This window comes from Galeopterus variegatus, unplaced genomic scaffold, assembly GCF_000696425.1.
Source record: "Galeopterus variegatus unplaced genomic scaffold, G_variegatus-3.0.2 Scaffold328, whole genome shotgun sequence".
Classification (NCBI taxonomy): Eukaryota; Metazoa; Chordata; class Mammalia; order Dermoptera; family Cynocephalidae; genus Galeopterus; species Galeopterus variegatus.
In genome coordinates, this window is record NW_007726439.1 from 78,415 (window position 1) to 98,312 (window position 19,898).

The 19,898-nt window shown below is 33.5% G+C and overlaps 1 protein-coding gene across 1 annotated transcript in view; it reads left to right on the plus strand.

The window, feature by feature from the left end:
• PIGN (phosphatidylinositol glycan anchor biosynthesis, class N) overlaps nt 1–19,898 on the plus strand; it is a gene marked incomplete at its 5' end in the record, with an annotated part of 133,911 nt that overhangs the window by 76,390 nt on the left and 37,623 nt on the right. Inside the window, 5 exons of the mRNA XM_008567542.1 lie at nt 6,533–6,635; nt 12,195–12,297; nt 13,552–13,638; nt 17,790–17,845; nt 18,140–18,215. Of these exons, the coding sequence (XP_008565764.1) occupies nt 6,533–6,635; nt 12,195–12,297; nt 13,552–13,638; nt 17,790–17,845; nt 18,140–18,215 (425 nt within the window). The remainder of the gene's footprint in view (nt 1–6,532; nt 6,636–12,194; nt 12,298–13,551; nt 13,639–17,789; nt 17,846–18,139; nt 18,216–19,898) is intronic.

Consider the following 19,898-nt stretch of genomic DNA (forward strand, 5'->3'; position numbering starts at 1 on the left):
AGACTATAAATAGCCATTTTCCTGACAGGAATAGAGTAACATGGAAAGATCATGAACTTTGGTCATGGGCAGAAAGATCAGAGTTTATATAAATTATAAAATGGAATTAACACCACCTACTGTAGAGTTGCTGATGAAAATAAATAAAATAAGAAGACTAAATAATACAGTGTATGTTATATCAAATGTCCGTAATAGATATTCAATATATAATTATTTCCTTGCTGCCCATTTCCATGCCCTCTACTAGATTTAGAGTTCTCCCAGGCTGGCCATGTCAACTAAAAGTAGAGGACATTCAGATGGGCAGTTCTTTGCCTCACAATGAAGTTTATTTATTTATTTTTTCTTTTTCTGTGTCCGGCACCGGATCGCAACCCTCGGTGTTGCCCCCGCGCCTCGCTCAGCCAGTGAGCGGGAACCGGTCTGTATGTGGGATCCGAACCCTCGGCGGGAGTGCCACCGCGCTTCCCAAGCGGCGCACTAGCGCAGTGCGCCACCGGGCCGGCCCCTTACCAACAGCTTTTTAATGTATGCCAATCAATAAATTTATGCCAATGCCAATCAGTTATTTTCAGGCTTTGAATTTATACCAATCTTATGTTTGAGAAATGGTATCTTGGTGTGTTTTTAATTTGTTTTTCTTATAAGTGAAGTCAGACATCTTTTCACATGCTGACATGCCATTTTTATATCTCTGTTTGGGAATTATCTATTCATATTTTCCCTTGCTTTTCTACAGGATTTTTGGTCCTTTTGCTTCCCATTTTAAAAAATTCTTTATAAATTAGTTTTATTAGCCTTTTATTTACGATAGATATTGCAAAATTTTTTCTCAGTTTATAATTTGTCTTTTGACCATGCTTAATGGTGTTTCTGGTAATGCAAGGATTTTTATTTTTATGTAACCCGTTATCTCCTTTTAATACATCTAGATTTTTAATCATAGTTAGAAAGCTTTCTCTGATACCTTAGTTATAAAGGAATTCACTCATGTTTACTTCTAATACTTGCATAGTTTTATTTTTTACATTTTAATTCTTGATCTATTTAGAGTTTATTTTTATGTATAGTTTGAGGAATGGATCTACTTTTATTTTTTCCCAAATGGCTATCCAGTTGACCCAGTATTATTTATTAATACAGGCTTTATTTGCCCCAATGCCTTGACATACCACTTTTGTCCTACACTAGATGCACTGGTCTATTTCTGCACTTTCTGTTCCATTCCATTTATTTGTTTATTTGTGTACCTCTGTTTTAGTTATAGAGACTTTGTAGTGTATTGTAATAAAAATGTGAACTTTAGGATCAACTTTTCTAACATCACAAAAAAGGTTACTGGAATTTTTATTGAGATCACTTCAAGTTTATATATTAACTTAGAGAAAAGATATATTTTGATTGTGGATCATGTTGATACATTCTAACCAAAAACAAGGGATGTTTTTCCACTTGTTCTAGTCTACTTTTGTGCCTCCAAAACAACTATGTTATAGTTTTCTTCACATTGGCTTTGAATATTTCTCATTTAATATATTTCTAAATATTTTATCTTTTTTTGTTGCTAATGCAAATGGTTTTTCTCATTTATTGTATATTGTAATTAGTTCTTATTTTATATAATTGCTATTGATTGTTGTTGATTAATTTATACCTTACTTCTTTGATGAATTCTTTGAGTTGAGTTAGCTTTATTTTTTTATTTTTATTTTTTTTGTCATTTTTTTTTGAGACTGGCTGCGCCGCGCTCATCCAGTGCGCACCGGCCATCCCTATATAGGATCCGAACGCGCGGCGGGAGCGCTGCTGCGCTCCCAGCGCTGCACTCTCCCAAGTGCGCCACGGGCTCGGCCCAGAGTTGAGTTAGCTTTATTATTGGTTCTCTAGAATTCCCCAGGTATACTGTCATGCCAGATACAAATACAGATAGTGTTATTTCCCCCTTTCCTATTTTTATACCTCTGATTGTTTTTGTTTTTGTATTTGTTTAGTTGCATTGGCTAGTACCTCCAGAATAATGTTAAATAGTGGAGATAGTAGACCTCATTGCTTTTTCCTGACCTTAGTGGGAATACTCGTGGCATTCCCCCATTAAGGAAGATGTTTGCTTTAGAACTGTAGTGTATATATATTTAACTTTATACATACACACACTCTTTCTCTCTCTCTTAATAATATCTCCTGGTTATCACTCCATATCTATCTTTATATCTTTATGTCATGTTATAGTAAGTATGTGCATTCTGGTTTTATTCAGACATTTTCTTAGGAACGGGTGTTGAATTTTATCAAAGGCTTTTTCAGCATCTATGGAGATAATATGGTTTTTCTACTTGGGCCTATTAATATGGTGAATAATATTAATAGATGTTCTGGTATCAAACCATCCTTGCATTCTTGCTATAAACAAACCCCTAAGACACACTTGATTATAGTATATTATTTTCTTGATTTATATTGGAGTCTGCTGATATTTATTTAAGATTTTTTCATCAGCATTCATAAATTATATCAGTCTTTTATTTTTTGTTCCATATATATTGTTTAGGTATCAATATTATACCCACTCCATAAAAAGAATTTTGAAGTTTTCTTTTATTTTTTATATTCAGGAATAATTTATTTAGCATCAGGTCTATCTGGTCAATAAAGTCTTGGAAGAATTCGCTTGTGAAATAAATCATGATTTAAATTTAAAAAAAGGAATTCCCCCATGAAACTATCTGAACATTGTCCTTTCTTGTTATGTAGTTCCCTGATAACTTTCTGTATCTGTTATCCGAAACTGGTTTTTTAAAGCTTTTTGTCTGTACTGGGGTCAGTTTTGGAAAACTGTATTTGCCTAAGGAATTATCCATTTCTTTTAGATTTTCAAATCTGTTTGCATAGAGAGATGCAAAGTAGTCTCTTATGATTTTTAAAAATTCCCTCTGTATTATTAGGCATTTTCTTTACCATTTCTTATTTTGTATATTTGATGTTTTCTCTTTTTTCCTTGATTAACTTAGGTAGTGGTTTGTCTTTTTTTGTTTATTTTTTCAAAGAACCTGGATTTTGATTTATTAATTTATGTTCATTACCTCATTGATTTTTTTAAAATTACTTTCTTCCTTCAGCTCTCTTTTGGTTTACTTTTTTGTTCTTTTTTTTCTTGCTTTTTTGAATTAGGAATTTAAATTTAGTCCTTTCATTTTCATTCTTATGTTTGTTTAAAGTTCCATCTTTCCTTCTGATCACTGAGAAAATATTCCATGAATTCTGATACAGTGATTTGGTTACCATTATTTTAAAGAAATTCTATACTTTCTGTATTTCTCCTTTCACCCAAGACTTGTTTAATAGAAAGTTTTGAATTTTCAGGTGGAAGTGCATTTTATTTTTTAGTTTAGTTTTTTTTTTAGGGGGGGGAGTGGGAGGAGTGCTAGCTGTTACAGGGATCAAACCCTGGATCTTGGTGTTACTAGTACTGTGCTCTCTAATCAACTGAGTTAACTGCTGGCCAGCCTAGTTTCATTTTTAATTACGAGTTTTATTGCATTGTATCTGAGAGGGTTTTTATAATATTTCTACTTCATGGAATCTACTTGTATTGTCTTTGTGCCTTAGTGTATATGATCAGTTTTTTGTGAATATTTCGTGTTTACTTGAGAAGAAGGTATATTCTTTATTATGAGACTATAATATTCAATATATATCCAGAATCTCTACTTGTTGGTGATGTCGTTTTCTATCCTTACTCATTTTTTTTGTCCATTTATCCTCTTGTATTGAGAGTAGTGTGTTAAACTTTTCTGTTATTAGTATATTTCTATACATTTTGCATCTCCTGTAATTTTTGTTTTATATGGGTGGTGCTATGTTGTTTGGAGCAAAAGACTCATAACGGTTACATCATAACTGTGGAATGTGGCTTTTAACTTCATAAGGTGTTCTTCTTTGCCTTGCTTATTGTTTTTGTCCTGAAGTATTTGTTTGGTATTAGAACTGGACCCTTGGATTTCTTACTGTTTCCATTTGCCTGCTCCATTCTTTTATTTTTAGTCAGTTTGAACCACTGTGTTTTAAGTCTGGGTCTTGCATTCAGCAGAGTTAGGTTTTGCTTTATGCACCAATTTGAAAATTTTTTTCTTTTAATTAAAAAAATCAAGTTGAAACATCAAGGTCAAGGGTTCTTTTTTTTTTTCCTTTTTGTCTTTTTTCGTGTCCGGCAACGGACCGCAACCCTCAGTGTCGCGCCCGCACTGGACCAGGACAGGCAACGGGATCGCAACCCTCGGTGCTGTGCCCGCCCCTCGCTCAGCCAGTGAGCGGGAACCGGTCTGTATGTGGGATCCGAACCCTCGGCAGGAGCGCCGCCGCACTCCCAAGCTGCGCACTGTAGCAGTGCGCCACCGGGCCGGCCCAAGGTCAAGGGTTCTGATCCCTCTAATGGCCACCTGCTAAAAAAACAAAAGCTCAAAGTTAAAAAAGGCAAGTTGAGCCCATTTATTTGTACTAATATGACTCTTAGGATTGATCTCTATTCTGTCATATTTTCTTATGTGGTAATAGAACACACATGCTTATGATATAATACTCCCTCTGCTTCTTTCCATATTTGGAGTATCCTGTATAATTTCATTTATTGTCCTCATTGATTTTATCATTGTTTTGAAAGGGTAAGGAGGAGGTTCAGAATCACTCTATGCTGTTGTTCTTCAAACACATAAATGTCACTCTGGGCATATATTTTAAACAACAGATTCCCTCCTTGGGATTGATAGAGCTAGGTACTAGAGAATATCTACCAAAGACATGAAATAGTTGACTCATAGTTAAGTCATCAATTTCTCTAGAGATCCCTTTCAGGCACTGATACTTCATGGTCTAGCTCCAATGAGCATTTTTGCTTATATGCTATGATCTCCAAATGGGTTATGTGTTATAAAACTGGTTCTAACCAGAATGGGGTTCAGAGGAGGGACTCTTATTTATCATTTAGCACCTTATCAATCCTTTAGATGAAACTAAAACAAGGACAGAAAATATTTACAGTTTTACAGAAGACTTCTCATTTGAACTGACTTTAAAAATAAGAAATATTGAAACATTATTTCTTTCAGTTAAAATATGTATCAGGTGATGATAACATTTTTGGAACTACACATCTGAAAAAAGTCAGAAGGTACTTATCTATGGGTGTTAGAAATATAACTTACATATTCTTAAATCTTGCAGTGTGATTTGACTTTGAATGAAATTGTCTTTACATTTAATTTATAAGTAGTAATAATAGTAGCTAACAGTTACTAAGTACTATCTCCAGGCACTGTGCTCAGGGAACATTTTGTAGATGAAATTATATGTACTTTTAAAATTTTTTTATTGTATTTATTTTGTTTTTTGGGCAGCTGACCAGTATGGGTTCCGAATCCTTGACCTTGGTGTTATCAGCGTCATGCTCTCACAAGTGAGCTAACTGACTAGCCTTGAAATTACATTTAAACCTCACAACAATTTTTTAATGTTATCTTTCTTTGACAGATGGGTAAACTTCTGCTTAGATGGGTTAACAGACTTGCCCCACAGTTAAACAGTTAATAATAAGTGATTCAGCTAGGATTCCATCTCAAGCTGTCTATCTCCATACTCTGGCGGGGATTAAGAAGTTATGCACATTTCCTTTCCAAAAAATAGAAATAGAGTTTTATGTTTTATTGCACTCCTCTTCATCTGCTCTTCTTCCACTGAGGTAGTTGCTTTTCTTATCCTGTAGGGAAAGATTACTTCATTTATTAAGATTACTCTCGTTTTGACTCTTAGGTATGGTGAAGTCGTTCTCTACTGTTTCCAGTTTTCCAAGTGGCACATGGCAACTGTTAATGCATACTTTACAGTGGGAAAACTTGGAGGAGGAGGGGATTGGGAAAATTCAGTTTCTGGGGAGTAAATTGTCTTTGAACTAAGACATAAATGCCTCATTAAGAGAAGAGTTGCTGAATCTCGAGTAATTAGAAAATAACAAATTATTCATTTAGAGTTAGTATTATTATAGTGATCTAGGCTGAATATAAATTGAGAAAATCGGAGTTACTTAAACCAAAATATAGTTGAAACAATGAAATATAATTTTAGTTTAAAAAATGAAGTTTCTGGGCCGGCCCGGTGGCGCACTGGAGAGTGCGCCGCTTGGGAGTGCGGCGGCGCTCCCGCCGAGGGTTCGGATCCCATGTGGAGACCGGTTCCCGCTCACTGGCTGAGCGCGGTGCGGGCGCAACACCGAGGGTTGCGATCCCATTGCCCGTCACCGGTGCGGGCACGACACTGAGGGTTGCGATCCCATTACCGGTCAGTAAAAAAGACAAAAAGGGAAAAAAAAAAAATAAAGTTTCTGATTTCCTAAAGAAATGAGTAGGGCAAATATAGCCTCACGTTAAAGGTCACACAAACAATGAAATGCCATAAGTGATAATATTTTATTCAGGGTTTCTAAACTAACATTTTTTTGTGTCTTTTGTACTAACAGATGACCTGCTTTGTTTTATTGCAGCCTCTTCCTTGGTTCTGCCACTACTGAGTTCTACGATTCTCTTTCAGCGGTTGTTTAGCATACTTCTTTCCTTGATGTCAACCTACCTACTTCTAAGTACAGGGTATAACTTTTTAAAAATTTTAATTTTATAGTAGCAAGTTTTAAATGATGTATTGACATTTTCTCTTATTAGTATTTAACCTCTGGAAATGAAAAATGTTTTGTATATCTTGAGGGATAAAGTGTAAATATTTTCTACTCTATAAGGATTGTATATAACTTGATTCATAATCTTCTGTTTTCTTTTTCTTGTCATTTTCATAGCATTGCCTGCTGTCTTTGTCTTTTTGTTTATTTTAAGCTGCTAGAATTTTATTTAACTACAGTGTTAGAAAATTCTGGTTAATTATGGAGGAATTTTAATTCTCAGATAAAGAGTTAGAGGGATCTTAGCTTTTGTGGCATTACTTTTATACATTTTAAATTATGCTTTAATTCATTCTTCTTTGAATGTAATATTTTATTTGTATTCTTACTCTAACATGTATTATAGCTCAAATATCCCTTTGATCCAACTTTCAGAATATTTTCCAAAACTTAAAGAATTTGTTTTTAAGATTAAAATTTTCTTATTAAAAAAAAAAAAAAAGAATCTAGCTTGATTTGAGGTAAATACTGAAGAATGCTCTAGAATTCAGTGAAGAGAATGGTATACTTTCCTCATTTACATTAGACAAAAGAATACTTGCTTCTGAATTTTATTTCATCCTTGCTTAAATCTTTGTGAGGGTGAGAAATGTGTACATTATAACAAACAATGAATAGAACAAATTGAATAAACATCATTCATTGTTCAAAACTGGCTCAAATATAGGATTTTGATCTAAATTAATCTAAATTTAGGGATTCACCATTGTGCTATCAACAGATTATTTGTAGTTTAGATGATTTTGTAAAGCCATTTATAACAAACAATGAATAGAACAAATTGAATAAACATCATTCATTGTTCAAAACTGGCTCAAATATAGGATTTTGATCTAAATTAATCTAAACTTAGGGATTCACCATTGTGCTATCAACAGATTATTTGTAGTTTAGATGATTTTGTAAAGCCATATTGGGTCCAAAGCTTGGGTTCACTCTTTAGGAGACTTAGTTGCCCTAATTCAAAATTACAGAGATGCTCTCAAAATCTTTTCATAGTAGACCCTAGCATCATAAGTACCTAGACCACAGGAGTTCTTATTGTCCCTAGATAGAAGATGATCCAGTAGGACATTAAACTTCCTCTCACCAAAACTCCCCACACCTCCTGTCTTTTCCCTTCTCCCTGCCTAACCACATGTGCGCCACAGCTATGAAGATGAAATAGATCATGGAAGTTTTCACCAGTCACCAAATGAGATCTTAAGGTGGGCTTGCTTTGAAATTTAGAACTTTGAACTTTCAAATAAAACTTGAAGTCAGCATCCAGCTATTCTTATTCAAGAGTGATAAATATGAGACCTTAAAACCCTTCGTGCTTTCCCCTCTATTGATGCAATTTCAGGATAAATAATTTTGTTATATTAGAATCTATCAAAGTAAAAATGAATTAGAATATGCACAAGTTTTTAATCTAGATAAGAAAACAGAAAAAATAGTAATTTCTATTCTAACCCACCAGTTTGGGGTGACACAGGTTTTCTCAAACCCAGAAGTTGGCTTATGGAAATAAATGTTTGAGAGGGTCCAGAAATATTTGCTAACTTCTATACACTCAATAATCGGTAAGCTCTTTTATTTTTTGAACCTTCAAATTCTAAAGGAATAAACAGATTCAAACAAAAGTATAGTAGATTAAAAATATAAACAAGCCTAGAAATAGATCTGGTTTACTGGATTAGAAATGAAGGAAGGAAGGAAAGAAGGAAGAATAGTTAAAGTTTAATTTTGAGTGAAAAAACTGTTTTGTAATGTAGAGTGAGTTAATCATGTAACTTACATTGGGGATAAGTATTGTAGTGTTTAAATCATCAATTTAATATTCATGAGAGATACCAAAACAGATTATAATAAGTATATTTAATTTAAGAAAATTTAAAAAGTGAATAGTTCATGCCTAAAATCAGAATATTGATGCTGAGTATGATCTTATTAACGAATGCATTAAGAGATATATTATTCAACACCAGAAACTATATTTAGCTTTGCCAAAAAATTCAAAAGGGTATTTCAAAGTAGCACAGTGTAATAATTTCAATTAGTATTTTTTTTTAGTGTCAAATCAGTTTTGCATAACGTAGTCCACCTGTTATGGTTCAGCATCACTATTTTGGATGATCTTAAGGGTTTTCAATGTAAATTAGTGAATATTCAGAATTACAGGGTATTTAAAAGAAACGCAATTTTATTTTATTACAGAGACACAGTAATCCTAAATTCTAACAATGCATCCTTAATTTAATAAATAAGGAAGATTCATTTTTAACCAGCACTTAATTATTTTATGCAAAGGGAAGCTATTGCAATACTTGAAAGTAGTTTGTTCACTTAAGTTGGTCAAACATTTCCCTCTGAAATTTTGTTGATATTATTCTTTTGCTTAGCAAATACAAAGCTAAATGCCTTGTCAGCCCTATTCAGTTTGCACAGAGATCAAACCAGCTGATTCTAATTTAGTAAGGTTTCATTATGTTCTCTCTGAGCCTGTGATGACATTTTATTGGTATTTCAGTTTATTAATTCAGATATGCAGACTTTATACAAAATATTGATTGTCTTAAGAGGTAAAGTCCCATAAGAAGATTGTCTTTATCTGATTTGTTTATCTACATTTTACAAAAGAAAGTGATCATAATGTATAGTTTTTGAAAGAAAATAAATGTATAGCATTATTTGTAGAACTATGGAATTTATGTTTTTATATAGTAAGAAAGAATAACTTTTATATAACTGCGAATATTTTAAAGAAACCATTGTTCCCTTTTGCTCAGAAGATGCACCTTCTTGATTTATTTAGTCAACAATTGTTTTCTCTTTTATATCTTTACTGTCCTGAGCACTATGTAGGCATACAGAGAAAAAATTACTGTACTAAAAGACATACAATTGAGCTATAAGTAGCTGCAAAGTGAAGACTGTATTTTACAATGTTATACAATTACGAAATGGAACAATTAAGTTATTGTGAATTAAGTTGTGAATTGTGTGATATGAAGAATGTCTAGAGAGAGAGTTGGAGTAGGGGAGCTGAATTGGTGCCATCAAACATTCATGTGGAGGTTGAACTGCATTTTAAACAATGGCCAGGATATAGGCATTCTAAATCTTTGTTTTTCAACTCTTTTTTTTTTTTTTCCTTTTTGTCTTTTTTTTTTTACTTACCGGCAACGGGATCGCAACCCTCGGTGTTGCACCCGCACCATGCTCAGCCAGTGAGCGGGAACCGGTCTCCACATGGGATCCAAACCCGCGGCGGGAGCGCCGCCACACTCTCAAGCGGCGCACTCTCCAGTGCGCCACCGGGCCGGCCCCAACTCTTTTTTTAATCATTGTAAAAATAGTATCACCACATTTTGGAAAGTAAGGGTGAGAGAGAAAATCATTTATTAACTCTACTTCTCCTCTTGGTGTTCTGGTATATTTTTTTCTAGTCTTAGCTCTGTTTGTATCTTTTTTAACATAGGGTTAATCATAGTACATGTACTATTTTGTATTTTTTTTTTTCTACTTAACAGTTTTTCAGAAGCATTTTCCCAGGTGGCTTATAAGCTTCCTTGTCACCATTTTAATAGATATTTAATATTTTATGATGTGGATGCACCTTGATTCCACCATTCTTCTATTTTTGATCATTTTATCTATTTCTGCTTTTTATTATTACAGATAATATATTGAGTTATGTTTTTATGCGTAAGCTTTTTACATAGTTTAGATTATTTCCTCTGTCTGCTTCTCAATAGATTAGTATAGGTGGATCATTGGGTATGAACTTTTTTTTTTAAACTTTTGTCTTAAGAACAGTGCCAATTTATAATCTTTGACAAACTATGAGAGGTGCTATTTCTCATATCCTTAACAGTATTTGAAATTTATTTTTAAAGAATAATATCAAGTGTTATTTTAATAGGCCAAAAATGGTACTGCTTTGTAGTTTTCTGTACTTGTTTTACTAATGATATTTCTCATATATGTAGAATCTGTTCATATCTTTGAGCATTCTAAATCTTATATACCAAGTGATTAATGTATGCTTTCTCAAACCTAAATGCTTCTTTCTGCCCAGTCTGCAGTGTTTTAGTTTATGATCTGTGGTAGAGTTTAAAGCATTTTGTTTCTTTTGCTTTCTCATATCTAAGAAACAGTGCCATACAGTGTGGGGTTCAGCTGTTGAAAAGGGACGTAGGTTTTGTTTTGTAACTTCTCATTAGGTCAGTAACTCATACAACAAATACTTCTTGTGAAGTGGGCCTGCAGTGATGACAAGACAGACACAGACTCAAAGATTTTATGAACTAATAGGAGGTGCATACAAGTAAACATGTGATTAAGATAGCATGTTAAGTTCTATAATAGAGTGTTTAGGGATTACAAAGTGGAACACTTACACTAACCTAGGGTAGAAATGGTTTAGAAAAGTCACTGTATTCTCTCATGAACATTTCTCCTTTGTTCTTGTGTCCATATTACCTTCCAGCCTATAGATGGTACCATTCAATATTTAACCACATGTAGGTTGTTTTCTCTTTTTCCTTCTGTAAACAATATGACAACAAACATCTTTTTTTTTTTTTTTCTTTTTTGACCGGTTCAGCACAGTGTGGTCTGTACCACGCTCAGCCAGTGAGTGCACCGGCCATCCCTATATAGGATCCGAACCCACGGCTTTGGCGCTACCAGCGCCGCACTCTCCCGAGTGAGCCACGGGGCCGGCCCTCACAACGAACATCTTTAATAATGAGAATTGTAGTACATATGTCTGCTTATTTTCTCAGGATAAAGTCCTAGAAATGGCACTATTGGATTATAATATATGAAAACATATGAATATTTTTGAGATTCTTGATATGTAATATTAAATGGTCTTCCAGAAAGTGTATATTCCTATATAGAGAGTATGAGAGTTCCTTTTTCATGCACTCTTGTCAACATTTTAATTTAATATTGGTAAACATAAATAAACACACAGTTGTTTTAATTCCCACAGCAATTATCGATAAAGTCAAACATTTTCATGTGTTTATCGGTCCTTTTATTTTCTTTTGAGTTTTGTGTTTCTGTATTGCATGAATTTTTTAGAAAATTTTGGATGTTGATCTTGTTCTTCTACATATATTAATAATTTTACCTCAGGAATTCTCTTTTTACCTTTGTCTTAATATTTTTCTGTTTTATATATATATCCATCATATGAATGAATTTTAAATATCTCTACTATTTTATACATATAATTATCTGAAGACTTAATAAATTCAGAAAAGGTGGCACTAGAGTCAAAATTTAAGTTACTTTCCTTTCCTACTTTGTTCTTCTGGAAAGTCTAGAAAATTTAATTTGGGATATTATAACTTAGAAGTATTATCAAAATTATTTTAATTTTAAAAAAGACTTCTCAGTATAAATTTGCATTTTTATTTAATTTTTTTTTTCCTTTTCATTTCTACCGTTCGCCTCATTCACACTCTCCACCCCCTAGGTACGAAGCTCTCTTTCCATTAGTATTGTCATGTTTGATGTTTGTCTGGATACACATGGAACAAGAAACCCTACAACAGTCTGGTGTTTCCTGTAAAATAAAGGTAGCTTGTCATAGTCATTGTTGCATTTATTTGAGGCTATTAAACTATTCTCTATTCTATGAGCAAGTTGCAGTGTTATTTCATCAGAAATTTTCCTGCTTAAAATTTTAATGTTTAAAGAACTTTTGTAAATTTTATCTAGCATTAGTAATCAAGTTAACTGTTAATTTATAAGGAAATTTTTTACTTATCACAGGAAAGCACAATTTTATTGTTTTAAAGGCAATATATGGGTTGGGCTTTTCTTAGTGATTACTTGAGAATCACTGATACAAAAGACATCAATATAAGTGAAGGAAGAGATCAGAAAAGAATGTTCTTTACTATTTTCTCATCCAGTTTTTCCTTCTGTCAATTTATTTTAGTCAGAAGAATTTTGATGTCACAAATCAATTTATGAATTTGATCATAAGATGACATTTAAGTTCCCACTGTTGTTTTTCTCTTTCTAGTTAACCTAATCTGAAATGCTTATTCTGTTACCTTAGTGATTGGGGCCTCAGTCCAAATATTAGGCAGTTTATGCAACACAGTATGCTTTGAATTGGCTAAAGCCAACCAAATTTTAAGGGCACATTTATCATGCTGAACTAGAAAGTTAAATTGATGTCTTTTGTCTTTTGCAGAACTGAAGGTAATTTTGAGAATTGGTGATAGAATATTTACAACTTTACTGAGGTCAGATAAAATGAGTATTGCAGAAAAATACCTTCATAATTATCTGTCCTTAGCTGTTTCCAGTTGAGTTTATAGAGAGTAATTGATAATTCAGAACAGTTAATTTCAACAAAGGAGAAACTTTATTGAATCATATCAAATAATTACTGTTTTTTAACTTTCAGCCCTGGAATATTAAAGCAAACATGAAAAGCATTTTTGATCAGATTTATGTAAATGGTCAGGGACTGTCCTTAATATTAAATATTTCAGCAGGCAAATTGAAGGTCATTGTGTCACTTTTTAAATTCTCTTTTTTAACTGAAGGCAAGTTTAAGATAAGAAAAAGTCCAATTCTCACTCTTATTACACTTGCACCAACACTACTGCTCTGTTCAGTATGTTATTAACAACATATTTTACATTTCGGCAGATTTTATTAAGATATAATTAAGCTATAGGGAAAGATTTATTGTTGATTTTTTTTTGTCAGCACAGGGTATGTTTCTAGCCTTTGTACTTAGTTGTTGTAAGTTTGCCTTTGAGTGTAGAAGTCAACTGTTATTGTGCATTAATATGTTTTTTATTATCTCACAGCTTACCAGTATCCAGTTCTCCTATAATACTGATATAACTCAGTTTCGACAGCTCTGTCTGGATGACATCCGTAGGGCCTTTTTTCTTGTATCCTTTGTTGGGACTTTTGTTTGAAGAGCTACAACCTCCTATGGAGTTTTAATGGAGTAAGAAGACACAGAAGGCGTTTCTGCCCATTTCTTGATGATGGTATTCTCTTAGAGGCCATTTAGCACCTTTCTTATATAGTTCATATTAAAAAAATTTTTTTAACTGTAAAAAGTATAAAGTGATATAACAAATGTGTGTGTTCCTCTCATTCAAACTATCAACAATATTTTGTCACATATTCATATATTTTTTAAAAATTAAAACGTTACAGCTAAAGTCTCCTTTCAGCTCCCAACTTCAATTTAATTTTCTTCACTCAAGAAGAAACAGTGGTTATGAGTTTGTATCCTTTTATGTATGTTGTATACTAAACTCATGTGATACACATTTGTCTCAAGGGTTTTTGGATCACATCAGAAGCAATGTCATAAAAGTTATTAGTATTAGAAGTTTGAAAGATAGTATAGCATAATAAGGTCTCACTTTGGGAAGGCTGACTGACCAACTTCAGGAGATTCATAGGGAAGTATTTCCTTTTTTTATTTCTTATTTTTTCAGCTTTATTGAAGTATAATTGATCAATAAAAATTGAATATATTTAAGGTTTGCAACTTGATGTTTTGATATACATATACATTGTAAAATTATCACCACAATCAAGCTAATTTAACATATCCATTGCCTCACGCAGTTACCATTTTCTTTTTTCTTTCTTTTTTTTTTTGTGGTAAGAGTACTTAACATCAACTCTCTTGGCAAATTTCAAGTATACGATACATATTACGAACAATAGTTAGCATGCTGTACATTAGCTCTTCAGACCTTATTCATCTTGCATAACTGAAACTTTGTACCCTTTGATTAACATCTCATTTCTCCCTTCTCCCAGCCCCTGGCAACAATCATTCTATTCTCTGTTTCTAAGTTTGACTATTTTAGATTACACATATAAGTTAGATCATACAGTATTTGTCTTTCTGTGCCTGGCTTATTTCACTTAGCATAACGTCTTCCAGGTTTATTCATGTTGTTATGAATGGCAAGATTTCATTCTTCTTAAAGGCTGAATAGTATTCCATTGTATATATAGACATTTTTTTACCCATATAGCTGTCGATGGACATTCATGTTGTTTTTGTGTTTTAACTATTGTGAATAATGCTGCAATGAACAAGGGAGTGCAGATATCTCTTCAGGATACTGATTTCATTTTCTTTGGACATACATCTAGATGTAGGATTGCTGGATCATGTGGCAGTTTTATTTTTAATTTTTTGAGGAATCTTTATACTGTTTTCCATAATGGTTGCACCAATTTACATTCCTACCAACGGTGTACAAGGGTTTCCTTTTCTCTACATCCTTGCCAACACTTGTTATCTTTCATCTTTGTAGTAATAGCTGTTCTAACAGGTCTGAGGTGATATCTCATTGTGGTTTCGATTGTCACTTCCCTGATGATTAGTGATGTTGAGCAATTTTTCATATAACTGTTGGCCATTTGTATGTCTTTTGAGAAATGTTTATTCAGGTCCTTTGCCCATTTTTTAATCAGGTTATTTGTTTTTTAGCTATTGAGCTGAAGGAATTCCTTATAGTTTTTGGATATTAACCTCTTATCAGATATATGATTTCTAAGTATTGCAGGTATTTCCTTTGAACTTACTGTGGTGCAGTGTCTGGACCTCTCAGGTTCAGAAAATAAACATTCTCATTGTCTCCTCTCTACCTCTTGCTTTCACTTTCAATTTTGCTTTCTCTCTCTTCACAGGTTTCTTACACTTAGCCAATACTAATAAAACACTTTTCCCCTTGAACCCTGCATTCTCCTAAATTATAGCTTCATTTTGTCTTTTCCACTTGCTACTAAAGTTCTTGAAAGAAAAATCTATAGTTGCTGCTGTTATTTCTCCCCATTTGTGTACTATAAACGCAAGCCTATAACAGTGCCTGGCCCATAGTAGCGCTCTATCAATATCTGTCGAATGTCTCTGCTGAAGTTATATTCTCAGTGGGCTGCAAGGGCTTCCTGATTGCACAGTATAATCTAGTCGGTTTATTTGACCATGCTATAACATTCAATTCTGTTGATTTTCTTTCTTTTCCCTGACTTCCAGGACACAATCCAAGTTCTCTTCTTAGCTTTTCATATCATCTCTATCCTTCGTCTCTAAAACCTCTTCCTTTGCCTGATCCTGAACCATATGTATTTTCTTCAAGCTCTGTCATTAACCTTCTCCTCTTACTTTGCCTGGTTAATGACTTCCTCTGCTATAGCTTTGACAGACATCTCTGTGCAAACAACCTTGAGATCTACTTCTCTAGCCTTGACCACTCTCCTGACCTCAAGAACCACGTGTCACACATTCTGCTGAGACTAATAACTGCTACTCCTCTCCAAAGTCACCCTTTCTGGCAGGCCTCATCTCATTTAATGGCATCATCATACTCTAAACCACCTAGGTCTCCAAATTTGTTGTCATATTTAACTGCTCCTTGTCTACTTCTAAAGGCTCATTCTCCATTTCCACTCCTGCTGCACCAGTTCAGGCTTCTTATCTCTAACATGGGCTACTGAAATAGCTTCCTAAATGGATTTCCTGCCTCCAGCTATTTGTCTCTCTAATCCAAGAATCATACAGTCACTGGTATTTCGTGATTATGCTATTCACCTAAAATGTTTGCTACTCTTCATTGTCTCCACATTAATGCAGAAGGCTTATTATTAATATGCCACCAATCTATATTTCTTGGCTTCATCTATCACTGTATCTTTCAATAAACCCTAAGCTCTCTTTATACCTATTTAATGTTTCTTGGCTATATCATTTATTTTCCCCGTTTCTTTACCTTAAAATGTCTCATTTACTCTATATATTATGATAACCTTCATCTCTATATGAATACTTTAAGACTATTTTATTTGTACTTATATTCTTAGTGCCTAGCTCTGTCTCTGATATATACTAGACAGATGTTGGTTGGTTAGCTGATTGGTTGAAAGAGTGGATCTATACATTTAAGCGCAACTCACCAACTCAAATGCCACTTTTTCACTGAAAGTTGTCATGATTCATACTTCCTCTTCAGTGTTTCTATATCACTTTTGTGTGTGTGTCTATAATAAAAAAAAATAGTTAACATTTATCAAGCCCATTCAGTTTGCCAAGCACCATTTTAAGTACTTACTAGCAGTAAATTCTTGGACACCAGCAGCATTAATACCTACTTTTTATTTCTGTACTAACACAAATATAAGTTTAAGAAATGTTAAAATATGTTCAGCATTTTCTCATATCTCATTCTCTGAGTTATTTTAAAACATGAGGTCTTATTTCTTTCTGAGACTTTCAAAGAGCCTAGCATGTGTTTCACATGTAGTGGTCATACAGCAAGCGTATGTGAGCTGAAAGTATCTTTCAGCTGAATATCTACCATATGCACTAGGTCCCCATACTTCTTTTGAAAAAATCATTAGCAGCCAGCTTCAGATACGATCCACCTTGCTCATGTTAGGGAAGAGGAAAATAACCTCCCCAAGGTTACTTGTGACCACGTGAAGATGACCCCCAAGGCCTCATTGTTCTCACTATGTTGCTGCTTCAATCTGGTTCTTTCAAAATGCATTCACAAGGAGATACAGTGGAACATTTATTTATTTATTTATTTATTTCAAAAAATGGGAAAAGGACCTTAATAAACATTTCTCCAAAGAAGATACACAAACGGCCAACAAGCATATGAAAACATGCTCAGCATCGTTACTTATTAGGAAAATGCAAATCAGATCCACAATGAAACACTACCCCACAGCCAAAATATGGAACCAACCCAAATGGCCACTGACAGACTACTGGATAAGGAAAATGTGGTATATATACGCATATACACCATAGAACACCACTCTGCCACAAAAAAGAATGAAACCCTGCCATTCACAGCAACATGGGCGAGCTTGGAGAAAACCATGTTAAGTGAAATAAGCCAGGCACAGAGGGAAAAACACAGCGGAACATTTATTTTAAACAACATGATCAATGTACAAGTAAAAGTAAATTATTGTCATGGTAGAATTAATGTATCTTTTCTAAACGAAAAAAATTTGTATGAATTCTGACTCGTTTTAGCATTTCCTTAACTCTATTTAGGTTTTTTTCTTAGTGACAGCATTTTTTGGAACTGGAAATGTAGCTTCTATTAACAGGTAATTTTAAATAAAAACAACATATATATAACCAAAAAATAATGTAAATTGGTCCTCTATAACTTTTGTTCTGTACCTTGCTTTTTATACTGAGTTAGAGATTGGTATGTATTGGCACATTCAAATCTACCTTGTTTGTTTTTAGTGACTTCATAATATTCCTTGATATAATATATGCTTATGTTTTAGTAAGCAGATTTCACAGAATTAGTTTCAAAATACTTTTTAGCAAAACATTCTTTAAAGTTGCAGTGTGTATTCTAAATTACTTTTCTTTATGTTATGGTTCCCTAGCTTTGATCTTGCCTCTGTCTATTGCTTTCTGACTGTATTTAGTCCTTTTATGATGGCAGCCCTGATGATGTGGAAGGTTAGTTTTCTTATTTTCTTATTTTTATTAAGCTATTGATTGATTAAGAGTATGAACTCATTGTGACATTAAGATTACATGACAGTGTATGACATTAAGATTATAAAGTCATTATGACAGAGTTAAATAGTAATAAAAAGATTAGATACCTTTTCAGGCTTGGTATTGATATCATGGCTGAACCTGGAGATGGGACCCTCTAGCCCTTACTTAAAAATATGATTACTCTTAAGCCCATTTCATTTCAAAAGAGTAAGGATTCCGTGTTAGTCCCAGAAAGTCCTTAGATACCTTTTCAGGCTTGGTATTGATATCATGGCTGAATCTGGAGATGGGACCCTCTAGCCCTTACTTAAAAATATGATTACTCTTTTTGCTTTACTCTTAAGCCCATTTCATTTCAAAAGAGTAAGGATTCCGTGTTAGTCCCAGAAAGTCCTATCAGATATGATTAAAATCTATGTGGAAACTGTGATCCAAACTTCAGTGCTGCTAAAAACTCTAAGGTTCCCTGAACCTATGTTCCCCACCCATGAGACTGCCAACATCTTTTCTAATAATCCATGTAGCTAAAATTGATCCATTCTTTCAACAAATATGTCATTTGAGTGCTACATTTGATAATGTGCCAGGCACCAGCTGGGTGCTGACAATACAAAGATAATGACATATTCTCAGCTTTCCAGGGGTTCAGACTTTCCAGTGGAATGGAATATAATTCATATTCTTCCCCTTCTTCTCTAGAGTCATTATGTTTGTCTTATTCCCTCCACCAAATACCCTCTGCGACAGTGCCTGGCACATCTTGTTGTACTTAGTCTATATTTATTTAAATAAAGTAACCTGTCTGAAATCTGATTACCTTCTGTTCGGATCACATAAGTAATAATTGTTAAAGGTATGTGTTCTCTTAACAGGATTAATATCTTCTTTTTGTAACTGCATTAATACAATTGTAAGTTTAAGAAATGTTAAAAAGATGTTCAGCATTTTCTCATATCCCATTCTCTGTTGAATTATTTTAAAACATGTTATTGTTTCCTTAATTTTCATTTATATTTTTAAAAATGGTGGTGGTTCTTTTTTCAGTCAAAGACCATGAGCCTTCAGTTAAAAAAAAAAAAAAACTCAAATTAGAATGCTAAATCTTTAATCCCCAGCATAATTCAGTAAGCTTTAATGACATTTGATGACTCTTGTTGACTAATGTGTCCAGAAGTGATGGTTCTCCTGAACTTTATTTTATTCATATGTCCTTCACTTGAAATAAGAATCTTATGGGCTGGCTAGTTAGCTCAGTTGGTTAGAGTGTGGTGCTTATAACACCAAGGACCGAGGTTTGATCCCTGAACCGGTCAGCCACCAAAAAAAAGAAAGAAAGAAAGAAAGAAAACGAAAAGAATCTTATGCAGTCTTGAGCATCATTTCCTTTCAGTATCTCCCTGACTTTTTTGAAACATCAAGTATATATATTTTTTAAGTTGGTCATTGAAAAGTAATACCTCAAAATATTAAGTGTTAACTCTGGATTATGAGTTTTCAACCAAGTATAAAGTTAATTATACCTTTCTCTATAATTTTAAAAAAATTATTATTAATAAAATTTATTATTAATAAAAAAGAAATTAATATTTTAAAAATACCAAAAAGCAATAATAAAGCAGCCAAATCAGGTTTTTAGTG